The following is a 2,958-nucleotide window of genomic DNA, read 5'->3' on the forward strand; positions in this document are numbered from 1 at the left end:
CTCCTCTTTTCCTCTTCCTTCCCTCCTCTTTTCCTCTTCCTTCCCTCCTCTTTTCCTCTTCCTTCCCTCCTCCTCTTTTCCTCCTTCTCTTTTCCTCCTTCTCTTTTCCTCCTCCTCTTTTCCTCTTCCTCGTCCTCTCCTCTTCCTCCTCCTTATCTTGCCTCCTTCCCATCTTGCCTCTTTCCTATCTTGCCGCCTCATCCTGCATCCTCTTCCTCATCTCGCCTGCTCTTCCCGATCTCGCCACCTCTTTCTAATCCCGCCTCCTCCCTGTCCCATCTCCTACTCCTCATCCCTCCTCCTCCAAGTTAGAGTGAAAATAATGTGTCCATCTCTAATTTTTGCTTTGATTTGAATTGCAAACATTAAGAGTTGAACTAATATTTGTAATTTCAATCAAGAGGACCACTCACTGTTTTTTTTTTTTTTTCAATAAAATAGTTTTTAACTATTAATGGTGAGATTCTATGGATGTATTTTCTTGGTAAACTTTCCTCACGGTGAACTTTCTTCATGGTGAATTCTCTTGCGATGAATTGATGGCAGTGAACTAATCTCTAATCTTGTCAAACAGTTGCTACAAACACAATCCAAAGACATAGTCTCAGTGACGTAATGGAAATCGTCGCTGACAGAGATAGGAAATAAATGTCACAAATATACCATTTATCTCCTTTTTATTGAACAGGAAAACACATCAGATGAGTTTATGATATGTCTGGATGCCATGATAAGAAGCAGTACCAAAGGAGTTCAGATTTCTAAGAGCTTCCAAAGAAGAATGGAACAACTGAAGGTTTCAATAAATGAGCTTGATGCCAAAGGAAAGGGTTCTGGCACCTTGGAGAGGTTTTACAACGTTATGGATCTTTTTGTCGACTTACAAGACAGCCACAGCCAACTATATCAGCAGGTATTATCATATATTTATCAATATATTGATTCGAACTTAGAAATAGGCGAGGGTTTGTGACAGGAAAGGTATCCAGTTGGAGGAAATCTGCTTCAATGAATTCCTCTAGCCAAGCATAGAAAAGTAACATTAAAGCAATGGTGATGAGGAATAATGATGTATGTGTGTGTGTGTGTATTTATATATGTGCATATATATATATATATATATATATATATATATATATATATATGTATTATGTAAGGATATGAGCGGGGATATTGTTCGAATTAGACTGCATATGTTTCCATATCATGGTTATTTATTTACTTGTGAATGTATTACATTACATGATCATATAAATAGACCATTTCATCAGGCATTTTAAACAGTTGACATAAAAATTGATGTATGTATTTATGCATGTATGTATAATCTCAGGAAATTGACATAATCTCAGGAACGACATTTATTTTGATTAGATTAATAAACTGATGCATTATGCAAAAGAACTGAAGCATGGGATTGAACCAGCTGTGACTCAGTCACATGTATCAGGTAAGTAATTTATGCATCAGTTAATGGGAAAATACATAAATTCGTTTTTGAACTTTTGCTCTCCACTCTCTATATATTTTATTTATACTGCTGGGATTCAACTCAACTTTTCATGTCACCAGTAAGGGAGGGTTCAAGAATATATATATACCAGTCATATACTTGGGTCAGTTCAATATACTGTACTCTGGCTGGTGGATTCGTGCTTGCATATGTAATAGTCCGTATGTTCGTGACTTTCAATTGGCTAAAATTACTCCTCTATAGGGTCCTATCGGAAGTAACCATTATTACACTTTCTGGCTGGATTCTCAAGCATGACCAACTGAGGCTATGGATATTAACCAACCATCTCATTCTTGGTCTACCTTTAAATCTCCTGCCAATTGGCTCGGTTTAAAGAAACTGTCCTGTGATTTCTCTGACATTCTGATCACATGTCCCTCTTCTCCACCCACTATTCTTGGGAGCAACGTGAAATAGAGTGTCTTGCTCAAGAACACAACACACAGCTTTTTCTGAGATTCAAACTCACTACCTCATGATTGTGAGCCCAACACTCTAACCACTGAGCCATGCGCCTTCATCCTAGAGAAGATCGTTATGCCAATAATAATCAAACAAACGAGTCTTCCAACACACAAAATTTGTTTCAACACTCTAACTCACATCAAGAATCTTGCAAACCAATTACAGGATAAGCTTTTGATAAAATTAATTTTAAAATTGTGTGAAAAGCACCCATGCTGGTGCTATGTAAAAAGCACTCACACTGTTTCCACGTAAAAAGCACCTGGGCTGATGCCATGTATGAAGCACCTGTGCTGGTACCATGTAATAGCACCAGTGCTGCAGCTATGTAAAGAAGCACCCAGTACACTCTGTAAAGTGGCTGGCATTAGGAAGGGCATCCTGCTGTAGAAACCAAGCCAAAACAGACAGACGGAGTGCAGTGCAGTGCAGCTCTCCAGCTGGCCGGCACCCATCAAACCATCTAACCCATGCCAGCATGGAAAATGAATGTTAAATGTTGATGATGATGGTGATGGTACTGCTGCTGCTACTGATGATGATGATGATGATTTAGTGCTTACAATTTTTTTTACCTTTTATTAATCTGTATCAAATAGTCTTTTACTAATTCTATCCATTTGGCTGTAGCTGTAGTGGGAATTCTTTTGAAAACTGAAACTTGAGCTTATTCTTATTTCTATTTTCTAATTCTGTCTTCATTTTATTTTGGACAGCATTGACCCAAGAAAGGAACAGTGATGACGAAAGAAGCAAAACGGTAAGGATTTTAACTCATATTCAGTGTTTATCTCTTCTACTAGTGTTTCTGTCACTGTCTAGGTCAGAGTTTCTCAACCTTTTTACCCTTGCATAAACCCTTAAAATTAATTACATGTCTCAAGGAACCCCTGCACAAAAAATTACATACCATTATCTTTTTCATATATTTTTCATCATAGTTCACATAGTAATTATCATATATATATATATATATA

The 2,958-nt window shown here is 37.4% G+C and overlaps 1 protein-coding gene across 1 annotated transcript in view; it reads left to right on the forward strand.

Moving 5' to 3' along the window:
• Positions 1-2,958, forward strand: part of LOC106868378 (myosin-7) — a 9,414-nt gene that overhangs the window by 4,526 nt on the left and 1,930 nt on the right. Inside the window, exons 7-9 of the mRNA XM_014913602.2 lie at positions 689-913; positions 1,375-1,450; positions 2,698-2,741. Of these exons, the coding sequence (XP_014769088.2) occupies positions 689-913; positions 1,375-1,450; positions 2,698-2,741 (345 nt within the window). The remainder of the gene's footprint in view (positions 1-688; positions 914-1,374; positions 1,451-2,697; positions 2,742-2,958) is intronic.

The sequence above is a fragment of the Octopus bimaculoides genome, chromosome 26 (assembly GCF_001194135.2).
Source record: "Octopus bimaculoides isolate UCB-OBI-ISO-001 chromosome 26, ASM119413v2, whole genome shotgun sequence".
NCBI classification, from domain to species: Eukaryota; Metazoa; Mollusca; class Cephalopoda; order Octopoda; family Octopodidae; genus Octopus; species Octopus bimaculoides.